The 19,405-nt window shown below is 42.8% G+C and overlaps 1 protein-coding gene across 3 annotated transcripts in view; it reads left to right on the forward strand.

The window, feature by feature from the left end:
• shank1 (SH3 and multiple ankyrin repeat domains 1) overlaps nt 1-19,405 on the forward strand; it is an 86,420-nt gene that overhangs the window by 52,888 nt on the left and 14,127 nt on the right. For all 3 annotated transcript variants that reach the window (XM_035180400.2, XM_035180399.2, XM_047343970.1), the window contains exons 13-19: nt 427-575; nt 2,414-2,527; nt 3,708-3,783; nt 17,090-17,172; nt 17,304-17,428; nt 18,435-18,570; nt 18,682-18,762. In XM_035180400.2, coding sequence (XP_035036291.2) covers nt 427-575; nt 2,414-2,527; nt 3,708-3,783; nt 17,090-17,172; nt 17,304-17,428; nt 18,435-18,570; nt 18,682-18,762 — 764 coding nt within the window. The remainder of the gene's footprint in view (nt 1-426; nt 576-2,413; nt 2,528-3,707; nt 3,784-17,089; nt 17,173-17,303; nt 17,429-18,434; nt 18,571-18,681; nt 18,763-19,405) is intronic.

The following is a 19,405-nucleotide window of genomic DNA, read 5'->3' on the forward strand; positions in this document are numbered from 1 at the left end:
CTGGGCCAATGTCTTTGTTATCTTTCATGTTGAGATGAGCTTTCATTCATTCTAAAAAGTATCTATGATTGGAAGAATAAATTCCCTTTCTCTCTCCTATTTTATTTTATTTAAGTAAAATTTAGAGATGCTTATTATTGAGTTTATGCTACCATCATGTTTCAAAAGGAGCTTTTGTACTTTCTATTCGATAGGGGTATGTATAGTGACTAGTATTCAATAAGTTAATTAAATATAATACATTGATATAAATTACACCATCCAACACAATATAAAGAAGTTCCGACTAGCTTCACCTCGAGCAGTTTTAATAATATACAAAATTCTCCTTTTCATATGTAACTACTTCTTGCAGTTTTGTGCTTTAAGTCTGTGTTGATTTATAGTTTGTAACTGCTGCGTATACTTCTGCTCCTGCCCACCTAGGCCTGCTCCTGCCAGCACCCCCACGCAAACGGCAGGGCAGCGGCGACGCCTGTACAGCGCCGTCCCAGGACGAGTCTTTGTCGCCACTCGAGCGCACTCTGCACAGGGAGAGCGAGAAATCAGCTTCAGTAAGGGGGACAGGGTCAAAGGTGAGTATGTCCGCGTTCTTTTACATCAGGACAATCTGTGTATGTGTGTGTGTACATATGTCTGCGTGCTGGAGCATAATACTGCATTTTGTCTTCCATGTGAGCTGAAAGTGTCTTTCTGGTTGGGACTCAGTGTTTGTGCTGTTGTAAAAAACCTGGTACGAACATGACATGAAACACAGTGAGCCTCTGCTCTGTCAAAGCACCTGCAGAGGTGTGTGGAAGGGGAAACAGGCTCTGTAACAACAAAATGTGTCAATTAAAAAAACGTTTACGTGACTCTGACATGCAGTTTTCATAGCCACACACATGCAAAGCAATGTTACCTTGAAAATATGCAACTCGCATAGTGCAGTGTCTCTGTTTGGGCTCAGAACATAGCCCCACATCGTTCCTAATAATTAGTAAACTGCCGACTGTAGAGGGTCAACAGTTTTCAGAAAGAACTCAGTGGAGTGCATCTCTCCACCAAGGCAGCCAACCTTATGTAACCACATTTAAATTCAGTAGGTCTGGATTTTTATTTGGATCTGCACCAAATTGCTCACACTCATAAATATTAGTCCCCTAAACATGGCAGATTTTTTTTAAATCAAGATTTATGAATCATTCTCTGAGACGAGATGAAAATCGGTGTTACAGAAAGTGGGAAAACAATTCTTAGATCTGTCCCCTGATCCAATTCCACCCCAAAATTCAATGAATTCTTCCCTGACCAACACCACATCCTTCTACTGAGTTTTGTGGTAATCCGTTCAGTAGATATTGGGTGATCTTATTCACAAACGAACGAACGGACAGGGGTGAAAACATAACCTCCTTTAGGTAAATATCAGGTGACCACAACACCATCGCTAACAATTTCATCCAAAGCAAACACAGCTCAGTTATACCACTGGTTTGTCAACGTGCACATATATACAAACATGAATAAAACACAGGGCAAAGAATGCAACATGAGCATCCCACAGACGTTTTGTTCATCACTCTCGAGCGTTTTCCTCCCACATGTTAAATGGGCAGGCAGCTGATTCAACCTTTTGGGCAACGTTCAGACCAGCAAACCAAAAGAGCAGATGAGATTTTAAAAAAGCTTCATACCAGTAAAACGTATTTAACGAAGCTAAATGCAGACGTTTGACAATCTATGAAATTTGCTTTGTTTCAGAGAGTGTGGGATAAGAAGTTAAGTATTACACTCACATCTTTCCGTCTGTTGCACGGATTTAACAATGGCGGTAGAGGGATTTGGTTGCATTTGAAGAGAGCCAGGCAAACGTTTTTTTACCTTTAACAGACAGAAGTCTTTATCACTCAGAGCTAGAAAGTGCATATGTGCATTTTACCAACCAAGCATCTTTTGAATATAATAAAATCTCTTGATAATTAATGCGAAAATCTTACTTCAAATACTCAAAACGAATCAACCTCGACACTGGTATATAAATGGTGAGTGTGCATGGAGACAGATCAGTATCCAGGCCAGGAGAAGTGTCTTCAGATGAGTTTGTAAGTCATTTCCCTAACATGAGTGTAAGGTCTCTGTATATGTCTGTATTCAATGTCTGCAGGTATGAATATGTGTGTGTTTGTGAGTGAGTCTAAGGTGTCGCCAGGTATGTATGTCTTGGTGAGTATGTAGGAGGTTTGCATGTCCGTGTGTGTGTATCCATATTATTTCTTTTCTGTGTGTGTAATGTTGTTGTCGTCTTTTTATGTGCGTGTTTATTCATTTCTCACTATTATCTGTGTGTGAGAGACAAGTCGCCCTTTTTCCTCTGACACGCTGGTCTTTCCTGCACCCCCCCCTTCCTCCATCCCTCCCTCCGTCCCTCTAGTGTTGAGTGTTGGCGAGGGTGGTTACTGGGAGGGGACGGTCAGAGGTCGCACAGGCTGGTTCCCCTCCGACTGTGTGGAGGAAGTGATGCTTCGGAGCCAAGACAACCGATCAGGTGATCACAGCCGGCCACACGCGCACAGATAAACATACACGCAAATGCCTACACAACAGGGTCATCAAGAAAACCCCCCTGCATCACTTCAGTGGGAAAAATGCACCTTTTAATACAGAGTTTCACATTTATCTGAATATTGTGAATTTTCAACTGGTTTAGTCTCTGTCAAGATGCTAGTTTTGACCCTATGTGACCATGCACATCAAAGACAAGAGGCTGCTAGTAAATCTAGTCTGCAACTGATAGTATTGTTACGCCCTCCATTATCATGCCCTTGCATTATCCATCCCTCCTCACCAGAGTGGGATGGATGGATGGACGGACACCATGAGGGAATCCCTTCAAATTGGGCAGAACGATTTTTTGATTTTGGTGGTCAAAGGTCGAAGGTCAAGGTCACAGTGGCCTCAGGTACTGTGAAGGTGATTCATCAGGAATTCCCAGAGGCAATTTTTGGCTGACTATAGAATTAAACAAGGTTAACGAGGTAATTATATTTAATACTAATTAAATGTGAGGCTAAAATGCTCACTGACAAAATGAATATGCTGAAATTGGGTAGATACCATGTTCACCATCAAGTATTAATGTGATCACATGCTAACATGTCAGTTAGCACCAAATACAAAAATAAGGTACAGTAAACAAAAGTATTAAACGCGTCTTAAACATACAAGCGATATTCTCCATCTTGTCCTATGTTCTAAAATGACCTGATTTTGACATTTCATTAGGTAATTGTTACCATCCCCAGATTCTAAAAGCATATACAGTATATATCAAGATATATAGATATATCTCTTTCTATATATAGGATGCTAGCAACTCCTCTGAGCCCAAAGTAACATACACATTTCTTGTTTTGTCCAACCAACATTTGAAAACCCAATTTGAGTGACAGTGACATAAATAAAAGGAAAACCGCAAATCTGGAATTAGATTTTTTCCATTTAAACATTTGATTCATACAAATATTTGTCAGTTATAAGTGATTAAATTGTTCTTTTTCTCCCTGTACTAATGCACATAGTCGTCAGAGCTGTAGGTTGCAGATCCCAAAGGCGACGTGTGGAAGAGAGATGCTCCAATGCTGGATATTTCCAATGATCGTTAAGTCGGTGAACAGTAGCTGTGTAATCCGATTAAATGTCGGTTCCTGTTGTTTTTCTGGTTTCAGAGAGCCGTGGAGAAAGAGCCAAACGGTTGTTCCGTCATTACACGGTGGGATCCTACGACAGCTTTGACGCTCCCAGGTAAGTGTCATGTACTTGCATGTACACATGTTGAGTGGTAGGGGTCAAAGATATTCAGATATTATTCACCTGATCTCCTCCTACTTTTGTCCACTGAGTATCTCAGTAGGTTAATAAGGAGACAATGGTTTTAGTAAAGTGTGTGATGCATGGACTGGATACTGGAACTCAACCTGACAACCTTTTCATTGCGACCTCACTGCTCCACTGTTGAGACACACAGCAGATGCTGACAGTGGATTTACTTGTATGCCAACATACTGTACACATCTAGCCAGATAAGATGATTCATGCAGTGATTCATAAGTTCCAGTGTGTCCACTGCTTTGTGTGATGTGTTGTTGATTCATGCGGCAGGACGACGATGTGCAAGGATTCACTGCCTCAGGTCAAGAGGCCGATGCGCCTGCTCTGGCACTGGAGTCATCCTGGAGGCAGAGGTTGACCAGCTGAGTTTTGACTGGTTGGTTTTGCTGAATTTAAACTGCGCAGACAGGCAGATTTTTTTTGTCACATCTGGGTTTTAGAGTCAATTGCTTGCCCTGTGTGTCTGTCCTTTTGGCTCCGAGGTGCAGAGCCGTGTTGCCAGGCTGCAGTTTTTAGGTGGGCTGAACTACGAAGTGATGGCGAAGGTTCTTTCAGACCACTGATGACTAAGTGGGAAACTTCTTTGTGTTGATCAATGTTATGAAATCACCAGATGACCACAACTGACCTTGATGCCCACCCTGTTTGAACTGATGCATATGTATCACAGAAATCTCAGAACAGCAGCTGAGAGCTTTTACTTTTAACAGCAGGTCATTATGCGTTTCGTATTAACTAGTGCAGTGCCCGTTGTAGACCTGCCTGTTTGGAATGGGCTGTTTGCTTGTCCTGCGGTAATGCTGGTTGGTAATTGAGCCGCAGCAGATATAGACAGACGACAGGACTCCAGTCCACAGAACCATGAAGCTGCACGGCTGCTGATACAGATATTCATCCACCAACTGCAAAACCAGGATCAAGTCTTGCACATTTATTCCTGCTTAGGATGTAGTTGCTATATCTGTGGAACTGCAGTCGAGCATTGCTAGAAAATGTTCTTATTCAGCTTTTTGAACATCGACCCACATTTTTTTCGAGACCCTCTGGAGGTGATCTGTTGACTCACAAGTGCGTACAACTCTCCTGTATTGACTGTGGCCATGTGACTTCTCCTCATTTAGTGAGACTGATGTAATGGCATTCCCTTTAATGCCTTGCATCTGCATCGCGGCAAGGGTGGTGTCGCTCCTAAGCAAACTCATTTCAGTGTCCAGGACAGCTCCAGGGCTGAGCAAAGAGAGAGAATTATTTACATAGAAATAAAGCCATTGTCAATCACATGATTCATTTATGTGAAATGTCTCTCTCTTTCCCTCTCTCTTTCCCTCTTTTATCACCCATCATCATTCTTTATAATTCCTCTGCTCTCTTTGTAAGGCCTGCATTATTTTCTTTTCATGTTTTATTTCCTCTTCATCCTTCCCTTTAACAGCCTTTCTCTCTCTCAGCCATACACATGGTATCATTTATTATTAACGTGCTTCTGATCAACAGTGACATTTTCATGCATGCGACACACTCAGCCATGCAGACTCACATACTATGTTTGCACACACGCGAGCACACACATCATGGATAATTAAAGCTGTGTGTACCGCAGCATAGAAGGAGCCCGAGACAGTTTGTTTGGCCGAGCAGTCGGGCACAGCTGACTCAGAGCCGCCCTCACACGGGCCTACTTTTGCAGCCTTTATCTTTTCATGTAATATCTCACCTATCCCTCTTTTCATCCCTCTATATTTGGCTGCATCTCTTGACCATCTCTGCATCCCTCCCTCGCTTTCTATTCATCACTGTATTGCTAACCCCCCTGTACTTTTTTAAATTTTCTTTCTATCACCCTCTCTCCCCTGTGGTGTCTCCATCTGGAGGTCATACACCGAAGGGCACTCTAAAGGCAGAGGAGCGTTGAGGAGCTTGGGGGGAAGAAGAAAGGCGTCCCATGTTTCAGTGAAAAGAGACACGTGTATCGTTTGTGTTGTCTCTGCAACCATAAGGAGACACAAACATGAAAGAAAAAAAAGAAGATGATGCAGCTCTGCCATGTTGTAATATACATAATTTTGTCTATGATGACGAAAGCAGCTGACATCAATTTCCACGACTCAAAGGATTCAGATTATTTGGTATTATCGATCGCAATGTCAGTTTGATCCTCCACTTTGGTCCAGATTGAAATATGTAAATATTATTTGATGGATTGGTTGTGGTTCCCCCAGACATATTGATGACTTCTCATTTAGCGTTAGCAGAAAAAAGAATTGTTTCTGCAAAAACATAGATTCTTAACTAAAAACATTCAACCACAGCCGTTCTTTTGTTTATTTCCCATTACCACCTCTAAGCATTCTAACATGCTAACATTCTAAGCTAAGGGGGTGAACATTTGGACTGTGAGCAAAGATGGACGACACGTCTCGACTTCCTCCCACTGTACAAAAATAAGCAGAAATATTAGCATGTGGGCTGTGCCATCTTGTTCTGGTGACATCATTTGAAGCAAGAGTCTGTGCAGTAGTGATGGGGTGGAGTTGCGGTAGCAAGGCCCCGCCGATACACACGCTCGACCAATTGTGAGTCAGTCTCAGCTGTCAATCATAACGTTTCACCCTGTTTTTATAACATCAAATAGCTAATTAAAACCAAACTTATCAAAAACAATTGAACATACAGCTGTGTGATAAGAACCACCTAAAATGACAGAAATCAACTTTTTGGAAAAACTTTAGTTTGGTCCATGTCCCTTCCACTAAAATGGAGGAGGCAGGATTTATAACCTATACTGCAGTCAGCCACCAAGTGGTGTGTGAGACACTTCTCTTTTGTGGATCTGTCATGTCGTCCATCTTTATTCACGGATTTTGGGTGAACATGGTAAAAATTCCTACTACAGATCAGCAAGTTAGCATCATTAGCATTGTGCTCAAAACGGTGCTAAAGCAGAGCCTCACGTGGCTCATAGTGTGAATGTAGACATTCAATTTTCTTTATTTACTTTTTTGGCTAAAATTGTCGTCAGCGTAACATTAGCTAATGTACACATCTTTTATTTAGAGAGTTTCTCCCAGCACTGTGTTATTTTAAGTCAAGTCAAGTCAATTTATGCACATTTAAAACAACAAAAGTTGACTAAAATAACCAATGTATTAGCTAATATGTAAGACCTGTTAACTAGTCAAATGCCAGAGGGAATAGGTTGGTCTAGCCTGTGCTTTGAATGACTCAGTGGAGGGGGCAGAGTTTCTTCCACAAACTAGGGTCGTCTTTTAATAGGAGAAAATCCTTCTGTATTTAGGTCACAGAAAAACAAAGCTCAGTTGAAGAACATACATTTTTTTGAACAACAGCCACTTGATCCCTGGCAGATAAGTGGAAGCAGAAGAAAAACACATTCAAAGACAAAAAAATCCCTAGCGCTCTTTAAAACATTAAGGAAGCATTTAGAAATCATAAGCTGCATTTGCTAGAAGTAAAACTCTTCCAACATTGTTTTTCTCAATAAAGTGACAGTTCATCTGATCTGTGTCCTTGCCACAGATGCACTGAGCAAGTCCACACAATCTGTACATGCTGCTGCCCACGTGAGACCACATTTGGGCCAACAGTGGGTCAAATGAGGACGAGCGAGCACACAGTTTGGAGGAGCATGGCAGAGCATCCTGCTAAACGCTGCTGCTGCGGCTTCTTGTTTCTTGTAAGACACATGCTTGTGCATATGTGAAATAGGAGTTGGCTGACATGGTTTTTCATTAATATAGAACTTGTACGACTTCACCTTATTCGACGCAGAGACGGAAAACAGCATCTAAGAGGGCGTGTTCAGTAAAATGGATGCACAGATGCTCACACGTGTGCACACACACACACACTGAATACCCAATCATGTGGACCTTCTTTATGTTTCCTCTCCAGCCCCCTTACCCCTCTATCTCCTATCTATCTATCTCTCTTTCTTTCTTTCATGCCCTCTCCCTCATCACACATGCATGCATGCATGCATGCACACACGTACACGCACACGCACACACACACGCACACACACACACACACACACACACACACACTGTACTCACAGAATCACAGCGGTATACCCTGACATGCAGGCAGACAGGCAAAGAGGCAGAGATGAGAGGGGAGAGAGGACAAGAGTTGTGATCATTCTCGTATACAGGAGGGAGGCAAGAGGGTGAGAGAGAGAACAAGGGGTAGAGGGAGGTAGGGCCAGTCGACAGAGGACAACTTGGACATACATGGAAGAAGGCTTTGACAGAGATGATGTGAGTGCCCATTCGAGAGAATCTGTACCTCTCCCCTCTCTTTCTCTGTCCTCCTCTTCCTCCTCCTCCTCTTCCTCCTTCCGCCACTCATCCACCAGCTGTTTCTCTGTCCTCTCGCCTCTTCCTGTCTGCGTCGATGCGTCTCCTCCTCCTCCCCCCTCCACCCCTTTTTTGCGCGCTCTACCCTCTCATTCATGCTTTGTTTACAGTTAATGTGTGAAGGGAGTGTGTTTGTGTGCATGCCAGCGTGTGTGTGTGTGTGTGTGTGTGTGTGTGTGTGTGTGTGTGTGTGTGTGTGTGTGTGTGTGTGTGTGTGTGTGTGTGTGTGTTTGTGTGTTACGGGGGTGGGTGGGTGAGGTTAGTCAGGTGTGATTTAAAGACACATGGGGTCAATAACAGCAGGAGCAGCAGAGGCTCCAGAGGGATCTGACGTATTTATGCACAAATAAGAGCCAATCTTTTTGTAAGCTTTTTTGTGTAATTACATAATAATAATGATAATACATGTCTTTAATCGTTATCTCACGTGATTACACCTCTTCAGTCTTTCAAACTTCACAAGCCTCCTGTCATTCCCCCTGTGAATTAATTATTCCAGTTAGGACTGTATTGTATAGCAAAGATTTATCTCAGCCGCATCCATTTTTATGAATGGAGAATCATGACAGTGACAGATTCACAAAGTGAATACTATACATACAGTATTATCTATGGGAAGTGGGGGAGTGAGGAAAATTGGATGTAGTTGGAGAGGAGGATAGAAAAAAGAAAGCGTGTGTGGTTTTGGTGGTTGTGTGCATGATCGCACAAATGTTTGGACTGTTATGTGTCTGTGTGTGTGTGTGAAGCCCCTTGCAAAGGAACCCAATCACCCCTCTCTCTCTCCACAAATTACCTCATTTCTCTTTCTCTCCTTTTTTAAGTCACCTTATCCCCCCTCCCTCTCTCCCTGCTCCTCTTCTCTCTCCCTTTCTTTCTCTCCCTCTCTCTCTTTCTGTGTCGCAGTCACAGCGAACCATCTCAATCTCTCTCTCTCTCTCTCTCTCTCTCTCTCTCTCTCTACCATTCCTCCTCTCTCTGTCTTAAGTATGAAGGGGCTGGGAGAGCTCGGCCCTCTCCCTTTCCCTTCCTCCATCTCTCTCTCCTCCTCTTCCTCCTCTCCTCCTCCTCCTCTCTCGCGGCTCGCGCTTGCTGCTGTCTCGCTGGAAGACGAGAAGGAGAAGGAGCAGGAGAAGGAGGAGGAGGAGAGGGAGGGGAGGAAATGGCGATGGGGGCATGCGACGAAGAGGATCTCTCCCTCTCCCTCTCCCTCTCTTCTTCCTGGCCGTCGCTCGGCCCTGTGAATAGGAGCGTCTGGTTCATTTACAGGTACCTGCCATGGCATTTTATACCACCCCCCCCCATCATCCTCTCCTCCCTCTCTCTTTCTTTCCCTCTCTCCCTCCAGTTGCCAGGGGAGATGGGGGGGAGTGGAGGGAGGGGTGCATGCATGTGGACATCATGGATGGCAGGGCAGGATCGATGAGATAGATTGACAGATGTTGCAACACACGTTTGCAGACGGATGAGTTTGATTCAGTGTGTGTTTGTATGTGTGTGCGTGTGTATGTGTGTGCGTGTGCGTGTGCATGTTTGTGTGTGTGGTGTGTGTGAAGACGGACGGGAGCTGCTGCTACTGCTGCTGCACAGTGTATGAGCAGTGCAGCTGTTCTGTGTTTAACTGTAGGAACATGTGTGCGTGGCATCTTCTTTCTTTCTGCTTTGAGTCGCTCTCTGAACAAATATCCACCGGCAATGCTGCAGCAGCAGAAGTGATGCTTGTTTTTTTGTGCAGATTGATTACATGTTTATGTGCATGCATGCCTATGTGTCTGTGTGCGTGTGTGTGTGTGGATGGTGTGTTTTCTATCGTCAATCAAAACAAAGGTACTATAGTAGCATTTCTCCTCCTCCTCTGCTGTTTGCATGTGTTCTTGTGTCCTACGTGATGTGTGCCCTGTCTCTGTATGTTTACCTGTGTGTGTGTGTGTGTGAGTGACATAGACTGTCGACAGAATGGAAACAGTGCATGGTGAGGGAGCTTTAAAGATGCAGCGTGCATGACAAGTTACAGATTCTTTCTGACATGTCGATGTGAGCCCGCCTGACCAAGCCTGGTCAGTGCTGTGGCCTCTTACCTGTGTAGTGTGAGACACACTGTACGTTGTGCTGGATCGTCCAGCTCAGTCGTTTCTATCTGAGATAGTGATGACAACACTGTGCTGCGGAAACTGAGGAAGCAACGTTATCACTGGGTTCCAGTTCAGAGGCTCCCCTAAAGGATGCAGTCCACATAAGTGGACCCGTACCTGCTCTTCCTCTGATGGTTGAGACAAACACTAATGGTGTATACAGTTGCTTACTCTTAAATAATACTTGTTTGTCACAGGAAATTGCCCTCAAACTTGGTTATAAAGTTATAAACTAGATTAAGTGTAATAATAACCACAGTTGCATTTATGGAACAGTCTTAACCTACTGCACATGATAATATGTGTTTATGTCTAACTTCCATGATTCACCCTCCACTAAATTCCTATAAACTGCTCCCAGACATGCACTGGACTAATCTCCAGACTTGTATCTTGTATCTGAGAACACAAATATCCGAGTAAGAGGCTCTGGACAGGATGAAGATGTTGAGAGCTTTTGGCGATAAGGGCCAAAGCCAGTGTTGATCAAAAACATATGATCTCTGCAGCGGAATTTGTACGTTATACATGCATGCTGCACCCCCCCCTCACCTGAACGCCCCAGAGATTTCTGTGTTGTTGTGAACATGAGTGGAGAATCTCCTGCTGCATCGTCCATGTGTGAAAGGCAAACTCTGGAGACGGTGTGGACTGAATTGTGCAGACATCCTCCGGAGTTCACGTCTGAAAATGGCTTTAGTCAAGTTAATGCAGTATGTTTACCCCCATCTGAATACAAATACCTGCTCATGACCGTGTCACGTGATATTCTTTGATTTAACATGTTTAAGACGATTTCATGAACACTCTAATACACAACTAACCCCCTCACATCGGATTTGGGTGATGCGCTGGTTGGGATCAAAAGGAGGCAGCTTCTCTTCTCAGCTGCGTGTGGAGGAGCTGGGACAGGCCTTTTGGCGCCTGTAGCCATGTACTCTGTGTAGAAACTTGGACTTAAAAGGATCGAGCCTCTGAACTGGAACACAGCGCGTATCACTTAATGTCAATGACATCCTTGAAGGCGGCAGAGCCTGAGTTAGTCGTTGGTGTCGTGTTAATGGGATGCAGCCGCTCACTAAAGCACATGTAAACAGACACTGAATGAAAAATGGGATGTGCAGCAGAATACGCATACGACAGCTCTGACACATATTCCAGTGACTAACTCTTAGAGACTGGGCTGGCTGTGGCTCAGGAGGTAGAACGGGCCGTCCACTGACCAGAGGTTCAGTTCAATCCAAGGCTCCCCCATTCTGCGTACTGAAGTGTCCTTGAGCAAGATACTGAACCCCCAAAATTGCCCCTGACTGCTGTGCTGCCATGTGTGACGAAGTGGTGCATATAGATGTCACTGTACTGTAAAGAGCTGTGAGTGGTCATCAAGACTGGAAAAGCAGAAAATACAGAGCATTTACAATTTAGCACTTGTTCACATTGCAAAAGACTTGATGCTTGTCGCTTTGTTCTGTTTCTTTAGTTGTTGGTTGTCAAATGGTTCAGGGAGCATCTCCGCATTGTTCCTGCAATCTTAATATTGCAAATTGTGCTATTTTCTGCTGCTTTGCTCTCACCTTTCTGGCAGTAACGGGCAGATACAATGAGCCATTCGTTTAAAATACTACAAAAATCAAGTACATTACATCAGAGCTAATTATTACCCCCGGGGATGGATGCAATAGTTCAAGGGTCATTTTTAAGTCCCATCATCATGTGTAAAGTTGTATGAAACGCAGAAACTTGCCACAGCGTGTGCTGAATGACGATAAACCCTGTCAGTAGAAAAAGTGCAAAGATCTGATTGGTTATTGGTGCTGCGTGTCCCGAACTGCTGCTTGACGCTGCATTTTCATGGATGTTCAGTTCAGTAAATGAATGAGTTCCAGTGACCTGTTGCTTGTGTTGCCTGCAGGGACAGAGCAGGCCTGCAGGGGGAATTTGATGTGTGCGCCTGCATTTAACCAGTATCTGATTTAACTGATCTCAATATGTCAGTGGAGGGTTTAGGCAAAGTAGCTGTAGTTTCAAAGCCCCCTGTTGTAATAAGAAAAGTTGAGATTTCCATGTTTTGTCTGATTATAAAGCAGGTCTTTTGCAAAAGCTTTGAGGGGCAAGTTACCTCAATACTTATCCAGTCTGTTGATACTTGATTCTAGTAGCTACAACACACGACCATCAGAAAAAAATTTCCTTGAGGAGAACAGACCAGAGTAATTTGGCTTTCATGCACATTAGGAATGAGCCATAATCCTGTAATTGGGATTGTTATCCTCTCCTGGCATTTGTAAAAATCTGAAATGTTTTCATAGAACAATGTCATTGCTTTTGACATACATGCGTTTTATTTCCTACAATTCATTTTTGATATTGACTCCTGTGGTTCTACGTCTTTTCAGTGCTTTAGTCTGTCTGCAGTGTTTTCGTGTTATTTGACCCTGCACACAGCTCATATTCATACTGCTGTAAACAGGCAGCAATTATACAGTCACCACCCTCATCTACACCCCCAGCACTGTTCATCCAGCATCCAACATCCAACCTCTTTACTGTAATGTTTTTTTTAATCTGTGTTTGTCTTTAAAAAGGATTACGCAAAAACTACCTGAGAGATTATTACGAAACTTGGTAGAAGGATGCTGTATAGCTCAGTATAGAATCTGTTATATTTTGGTGCTGATCCAAATCAGGGGGTGGATCCAGGAACCCCCTCACTTATATATTGTATTGTATTTGTATTTTGGGTGATTTCACAGAGAACAATTCGTGGATCTTGATTAAAAAAAAATCCGTCATGTTTAGGGGAATGATATTCACGAGAGTTTGCAATTTGCTGCAGATCCAAATAAAAATCTGCATCTAGTGAATTTAAATGTGCTGGACATACAAGCTCTATTATTGCTCCTCTAGTTTTTTTATATAGTAGCTTCATCAACAACCCAACATGAGGTCATTAGATCACTGAGATAGCAAGTTACAAGACAGAGAAATGTTGTGGAAACGCTGCCGAATGGTTGGATGTCAGGAAGCCAACATATAAAATGCACAGCTTTTCACAGCCTTCTGACTGATCACAACATTAGATACCAGTGGCTATACAGTGAATATCAGAGCATTTCAGCTCTGACTGACTATTGCTGTTTGCATACATGAGTTTTACCAAGCTGCAGCTGAGGGCTACAGTCCGTTTTACCTGTGATGGGCCAGGCTCAGAAAACACTGAGCCAATCAGAGGAGAGGCTCAGAGACATAAAACAGTAATCTATATTCCACCACTCGCTCCTTGTGTGAATGTGTTTTCATGCACAGTGTCCTGTATGTTCATTTATTCACTTGGCACTTCAGTGCATTTGAGATGTGAGCTGGGCACCAGAAATGGACACAATAAGAATAAGAAAGAGATAGAGGCTTGGCAGAGACTGAGGGGCCATCACAGCCTGTGGAGAGCGGGATGCACTCAGAAGACTGAATGGAAGAGATCATGACGGAGGGGGGAAATGTGATTAGATCAAAAAACGAGTGAATGATTAGAAGTTTGGAGAACAGCAGAGGAGAGGGGGAGGAGATGGGGCCACGAGGATAGAAATCTGAAAAAGAAGGAGAGCCAGTGAAGAGAGAGAGAGAGAAGGAGGAACAGATGGTGTGGGCTGGGACGAGTTTGGTGCACGATGGGATTATCAGCATGTATTTACAGAATGTCGCAACTGACAAGGTTTATATACATGTGACTCGCCCACTGACTGACTGACTGACTGACTGACTGACTGACGGCCTTTCCATTCATAACTAGACTCTGATACCTGCGAGGTGCTGTTCCTCTACTGGACTCAAGTGAATAAAATGAACTTGGCCTGACGTCTGTGACGTGTTCGACCTCACATATGTTAGTAGAATTATGTATTACTGAGTGGACCTACTGGGCATGTCATGTATATGTTTTTATATACGTATATATATACCCGTATTTAATATAGTAAAGTGCCCTTTCTAATTCTGCCTTGTTGCAATGGGCTGTTCTCTCGGCCTGTGGTGATTCTGTGGAGCCCCTTCAGAATTATTCCTTGTCATTAGTGAGTCCTCCTCACTTGTTATTGTTTGCTGGACATTGTGTGCAGAGCTTTTTATAAACAGTCAATGGTGCAGAGTGAGGTTGGAAAACATATAAAAAATATTGGCAATGTCAGAGGTCTGGTCAATCCACACGATCTTCAGACCCAAGTTTACATCTTTTCAAATTAAAGCTCTGCAATTTATATAAAGATATAAAGCAGCAAAACGAACATTGTACTTTTACTTTGAAGACAACTTGCTAAACAGGAAGTGATTCTGTGAATGTTGCTTCCATGACAAAGATCAGCACCTGTGATACCCTGTCTGATATGGTGAAGTAAAAATTATCAGATTATCAAAATTAGATATTATTGGCTGCAGGATTCTAGTTGCTGATGTACTTTATCTGAGGAAGATGAAGAAGATTCAACTCGGTCCACTGACTGCTGCAGAGCACTTGTTGCTTGTTTATAAAATAGTGAATATATCACTGTGTCCAAATAACACCAAATTCAGCACTGTACTTCCTATGACCACTAAGAATACACATGCCAAGTGTGAAGCTGTTAAGAGGAACAGTTCACGAGATATGTGTTACACACACAGACAGAAAAACAGACAGACGTTTGGAGAATTAGTAGGGAGAGTGTGACATTAGGCAAATCGATCCAACATGTAGCTCTCATATCTTATTGAAGATTATTATCTTGCCCACAGAACTGGCACATGTTAAATGTGCAACTTAAGGATCTGGCCCCTCCAAAAGGTCACAGGGATCACAGAGGGTGTGAGCTGATTAATGGGGAAAAAGGTTTTTAAACAATCAGCTAATATAAATTGTGCACATTTTGGGGACTTTTCTCTAATCCCTGCTCCTCCATGAAGTTTTGGAAATGTTCGCTTCCCGTGGGGCCTCGTAGCATTACTTAAATAAAACCTTCTGGAGAAGTTTAGAGGGGAATTGTCTCTTTAACTGCCAGCAAGTCGGAGTCAGCTGAAACGTGACAAGAGACCTCAAGCAGAGACTGATTTTTCGAATGGTTCACATGCCACATTCCAAAATGTTTTCATGTGAAAAAAACTGGGAATAGAAACAAAAAGAAAGTTTAGGGAAAGTTTTCAGCTCGATCATTTATCTACGATCCCTCTTTTACACCAAAATAAGCGAGTAAACACTGTTATTTTAACCCATGTAAAGACAATTACTTCCTTTCCTATTGTCAGTTGAGGAATTTGGATTTCTGTTTTTTTCCCCTGAGCATCATGTTCGACGCCATGAACGCACAGAAAACTGAGGCGCGCTCTTCTCCCCAGAGTGTGTTCTCCTGGGTGACATGATTCCCTCATCGCTTATTGAGTCATGCCCAGTAAAAACCTGTGTCTACTGCAGAGTAGTTTGTCCTGGGAGTGAATGCCTATTGAATCCATTCCTATTGCAGACAAAAGCCAGATGTTTGTGCCACAGGACAGAGCAGATATTATACTACAATACAGTATATGGGTTTCACCTCTGAGCACACAGCGCCTGTTCTCTGCTGTCAGTGACTAATGGTGAACCATTACATGGCTTGGCTCTGGTGTGGACCTTCCCGAGCAAGTTTCCCTGCATCCAGTTCGATCTGTTGCTGAGGCAACAAGCAGCGGCATCATGCTGTATATAGCATTTCTCACTGAGGTTCTGGTAGAAACTGGCTCTGGCCTCGCTGTGGAAAACACACAACATACAGAAGCAAAATGTTGTTTTATGTCACCACTGCTGTGAAGGGGTATATTACACTTTTATGGTGGTTTTGAATGGAAGCTGCATTTCTAGCGTTTGGCAACTGTGAAGTATTTATTGTCTCCAAATCAAAAATGTTCCATGTTCTAAAGTCAAACTGCATCATCTCAATGTTCTGTATTTTATCTACATTTTTTTTTTACAAAAAATACAAAAACAAATGCGTACTGCTTTATTTTTTACAGTTTCTTCTGTTCATCATTTTTCTCTCAAAAATACCGTGCAAGTGCTTAACAACTGCAGCAATTAACACTTCCTCCATTAGCATTATAAATAGTAAAGAATTAGCGGAGGTCTTTCTTGGAAATATCCCAGTGATTTACAGCAAAGTCCCACCTCATGTTTAAGGAAAATAGCTTGAAAAATGTGGGACATGTAAAATCAGGTGCAACAGATTAGAACAACGAATAAATGAAAACAAATGGAAGGATAACTTTACAGCAATCTGCTGTCAAACATAGACAGAAAAAAACAGGATGAGACAATTTGTCGTCATTTAAAGATAAAGTATTCACAGTCTAGGTATTGTAAAAAATTTGATATATGTATGCACACATTAAGCTCCTAGGCTTAATCTTATTAGATAATAATAAGTAAGTTATAATTATCTTTCTGCCTCATATTGGTGGGTATTTCATCAGAGAGAGACACAGTAAGTAGGGAGCTGACATCAGACATGTGCAGTGTACAGGAAGGAAACCAGCAAGATAAATGTGAGCATCTGTTTGTTTTAAAACTCGACTTTCAAGTCATCCCCTATGAAGGTGAATACAGACATGCAAGGACGCACTGTACATGTCCTCCTCGTCTCCTGTCCTTCATTTGTATCTTTTTCTGTCATTTCACACTCTAAGTTTGTCTCTCCTCTGTCTCCTCTCTGCCAGTGACTACATAATCAAGGAAAAGTCGGTGCTTCTGCAGAAAAAAGACAGCGAAGGCTTCGGCTTTGTGCTGAGAGGAGCCAAAGGTAAGAAAATATGAAATAAAACATCCTGCCCAGCAGTCATGCTCGTCGATTTACATCATATATTAAATGTTTAACTATGTGCATTGTTAACGCTTCATCTCCCGCAATATTTTGTAATGGTGTGTCTCCAGCTCAGACTCCTATCGAGGAGTTCACTCCAACCCCAGCCTTCCCCGCCCTGCAGTACCTGGAGTCAGTGGACGAGGGAGGAGTGGCCTGGAGAGCTGGTCTGAGGATGGGGGATTTCCTGATCGAGGTACGGCCGTGATTCACCGATGCATCATCAGGATGAAATTGAAAGCACTGTAAGGTTTCATGTGGAGGTTTCTACACGAGGAAGTAACCACATTTCCAAATGTCAAATGTGGGAAATGTTGACAATGCAGCTGGATCCAAATCCGAATAAAAATCCTTATGGCCTCACTTTTCTCTGGATTTCACTCAATATATTCCCCAGGTCTATAAAACATTGCAAATTACAAAAGAAGCCTTTGACATTTAACTTAAAATGTAGTATTATTCTGAAGAAAATTTGGTTTGTAAGCAGCCATCAAACTTACAAGATAGAACGAAGGAAATTCTTGTGCCAGCTTGCTCCAAGATTACAGAAACAGTACAATATACAATAGAATAAAACAGAGTATTAAGTCAATAATACAAGTGAAAATAAATACAAAAATATAAATATAAAGTGTATATGGAGTAAATGCAGAACCAGTGCCTAATAGAAATAACAACAGAAATAAAAAGTTACGTGAGACAGTAAACTAAGTTGCAATAGAAAGTAGTATTGATAATATGATTAGTAAGTACTATGGAATATTGCACATGATATTGAACATAATATGATGCTAAACATAGTAACATTGCACATAAAAACAAAGCAATATTGCAGATAGTGTTGGTATTATTTTCCTCAGTGTTTAAGTGATTTAAAAAATATACATTATTCAATACATTTTTTACTAAAAACTAAAAATACATATACCTAGTAAAAACCAGCTATGGATAAAGCTAAAGATGGAAACACAGCTACCAGCATGTAAAAGCTATTGTATAAAAAGTAAGTGAAGCACATTTAATATAAAGTTGTACACCCACATTTCTGTATTCTGTGTATTGTGTTATGTTTTTGTTAAATAAAATGTTAAACCTGTGTCTTTTTAACAACATGCCATTTTGCTGACAGAAATGTTAGATTCATATTCTGTAAATGAACTCAGTCACCCTTTTTTCTGTACCTCCTTGCATCTCTGTCCCAGGTCAATGGTCAGAATGTGGTTAAAGTTGGACACCGGCAGGTCGTCAACATGATCCGGCAAGGTGGCAACAGCCTCATGGTCAAGGTTGTCATGGTAACCCGCAACCCAGACATGGAGGAAGGTTCGAGGAAGAAAAGTAAGTATATCTACTGCCCCTAAGGGTGGTGGTGTTGGTGAATGCTGGTGACTGAGCCTTGGTCTTCAGCAGCCTGACTCATCCCTGCTTTTCCTGTTTGCTCCTCTCCAGTTCCCCAGCAGAGTAAGAGGCTGAGCACTCCCGCCATCGCCCTGCGATCCAAATCCATGACCTCCGAGCTGGAGGAGATGGGTAAGAAACGGGTTTATAGATAAACTGTCTTTTAGGGGCAGGGTGGATGGCAAAGAATGAAGGAGCAGTTTTATAGGGAGAAGTAGAAAAAGAAGGGGAGTGCTTTAGAGCTGAAGAGGAGAAAATAAGTTAGTGGGTAGAAATAGATTGAGCAGATGAAGACTTGTGGAAACAGTGTGAAACCAGAGTGTTGGGGGTGGTTAAGGATGCTGAACGTGGGGGGGGGGGCAAAGCTTAATTTAGACGACAAGAAAGTAGAGAGGGAGATAGTTTTCTTACTCAGTGACCAAAGGAAAAGAAAGAAGAAGATTGGCCACCGCCGTGGATGACGCTCTCCATGCATTTCACTGTTCTTTCAGAGGTTCCACACTGTCACTACCAGCACCCCCACTACAGGTAACCCCACCCAGAAAAAGTGTCGCCATCCACCCTGTGATCCCCCCCTCTCACTGCCCGCCTCTCTTACCTCTCTTACCCCCCTGAACCCCACCACCGCTCCCTGGCCCCACCCTCCGCTTTCACCCCAGCGTCCACGGAGCAGCCTACCTCTGCTCAACACACACAGGACACACAAACACTGACACTATTTGTTGCCAAGGTAACACTGCAGGGGAATGAGAGGAGTTTCCGGGGGCCACGATCA

Source organism: Hippoglossus stenolepis, chromosome 16, assembly GCF_022539355.2.
Source record: "Hippoglossus stenolepis isolate QCI-W04-F060 chromosome 16, HSTE1.2, whole genome shotgun sequence".
NCBI lineage: Eukaryota > Metazoa > Chordata > Actinopteri > Pleuronectiformes > Pleuronectidae > Hippoglossus > Hippoglossus stenolepis.